At 53.4% G+C, this 1,739-nt stretch overlaps 2 protein-coding genes across 2 annotated transcripts in view; one reads left to right on the top strand and one right to left on the bottom strand.

Annotated features, from left to right (window-relative positions):
- Nucleotides 1-273: 273 nt before the first annotated feature.
- EMH_0009180 (uncharacterized protein) lies at nt 274-1,630 on the top strand (the record flags this gene model as incomplete). Its single annotated transcript, XM_013498582.1, has 3 exons — nt 274-297; nt 587-1,210; nt 1,334-1,630. The coding sequence occupies 3 exons, from the start codon at nt 274-276 to the stop codon at nt 1,628-1,630; spliced, it is 945 nt and encodes a 314-aa protein (XP_013354036.1).
- A 104-nt stretch (nt 1,631-1,734) lies between these two features.
- Nucleotides 1,735-1,739, bottom strand: part of EMH_0009170 (uncharacterized protein) — a gene marked incomplete at both ends in the record, with an annotated part of 5,180 nt that continues 5,175 nt past the window's right edge. The window contains one exon of the mRNA XM_013498581.1: nt 1,735-1,739. Within this exon, the coding sequence (XP_013354035.1) occupies nt 1,735-1,739 (5 nt within the window).

Here is a 1,739-nt window from a genome sequence, read left to right as displayed (position 1 = left end):
CAGCAGCAGCAGAAACAGCAGCAGCAGCAGCAACAGATCGTTGCATCTGTTTTCAATGATATTTTTATTTGTTTTTTTGTTTTTTTCTTTGCAGCAGTTTCTGTCTAACTGAACAAAAACAACAGCAGCAGCAGCAGCAACAACTGCTGCTGCTGCTGCTGCTGCTGTTGCTGCTGCTGCTGATTCTCGTTTGTTGAATTTTGCTCTTTTTTTTTGGTTTTTTTAATTAATTTTATTTATTTAATTTATTTTAACGGTAAATTTAATTTTTTAATGAAACTTTTGCGCTTATTTCAGGTGTATATACACCTCGGTTGCAGCTGAGGTGTGCATACACCGCAGCGGGGTGTATGTACACCTCAACGCAGCAGCAACACCAGGGAAAACAGAACTTAAATTTATCTTTATTATATATGTATTGTATTTAACTCTGTTTCTTCGTTATATAATGACCTGCTGCTGCTGCAGCAGCAGCAGCTGCTGCTGCAGCTGCTGCAGCAACAGCAGCAGAAACAACTGCAGCAACAGCAGCAGCAGCAGGAGCTGCTGCTGCTGTGGTGGGTGTGCTGCTTCTGGTTCTGCTCAGGAGTTGGAGGCCCTGGAGAGTGTTGTTGCAGCAGCAGCAGCAGCAACAGCAGCAGCAGCAGCAGCAGCAACAGCAAAGCTGCTGCTGCAGCTGCAGAACGCCATCACCCGCTGCTCCTTCGCAGCAACAAAGAGATCTCCATCTCAGCTCGTGCAGCAGCAGCAGCAGATGGTTGCTGCTGCCTCCGCTGCTGCTGCTGCTGCTGTTGCTGCAGCTGCTGCAGGTGATTCCGCGGCAGACGCAGCAGCAGCAGCTGCTGCTGCAGCAGACGCAGCAGCAGCTGACGCTGCTGCTGCAGCAGCAGCAGCAGCAGCAACAGAGACCACCAAGAAGACGCTCCCAGAGAACGCAGCAGCAGCAGCAGCAACAACAGCAACAGCAACAGCAGCAGCAGCAGCAACAACAACAGCAGCTTTTACAGCAGCAGATGATATCTTAATTAACAACGTTGAGCCCTTGCTGTGGCAGCTGCAGCAGCAGTTACTGCAGCAGCAGCAGCATGCAGCAGCTGCAGCAGCAGCAACCGAGGCGCTACAAAGTCTCTGCACCATGAGCAGCAGCTGCAGCAGCAGCAGCAGCAGCAGCAGCAGGAGCAGCAGCAGCAGAGACAGCAGCAGCACCCAGGTAACGAAGCAGGTGCAGGGTGTGGTTGTTGCTGCTGCTGCTCCTGCTGCTGCCGCTGCTGCTGCTGCTGCTGCTGGCCCCTGCGCAGCAGCACTTTGTGCTGCTGCTGTGTCTTTGCTGCAGCGCGACGCTGCCGTTAAGCTGCAGCTGCTGCAGGAGGTCGCAGCAGCAGCAGCAACAGCAGCAGCAGCAGGAGAAAAGGAAGCAGCAGCAGCAGCTGCTGCTGCTGCTACAGCAAAAGCTGCTCGCCTTGCTTGGCTTTCACTGCCCTTTGCAGCAGAACTGCAGCAGCTGCTGCCGCAGCTGCGCCGCAAGCTGCAGCTGCAGCAGCAGCAGCAGCAGCAGCAGCAACAGCAGCAGCAGCAGCAGCAGCAGCAGCGTAAGCTGACTGCACAGAGAACTCGCGAGTTTATTACTTAAGGCGGAGCAGCAACAGCAACAGCAGAAAAAACAGCAGCAGCAGCAGCAACAGCAGCAGCAGCAACGCAACCCAGTTAGAAAGGTGGGGGTTTTGGGTTTAGGGTTTAGT

Source organism: Eimeria mitis, genomic scaffold (genome assembly GCF_000499745.2).
Source record: "Eimeria mitis Houghton genomic scaffold, Emh_scaff354, whole genome shotgun sequence".
NCBI classification, from domain to species: domain Eukaryota; phylum Apicomplexa; class Conoidasida; order Eucoccidiorida; family Eimeriidae; genus Eimeria; species Eimeria mitis.
The sequence above is the reverse complement of the archived record's forward strand: the minus strand, read 5'-3'. Positions and strand labels throughout refer to the sequence as shown.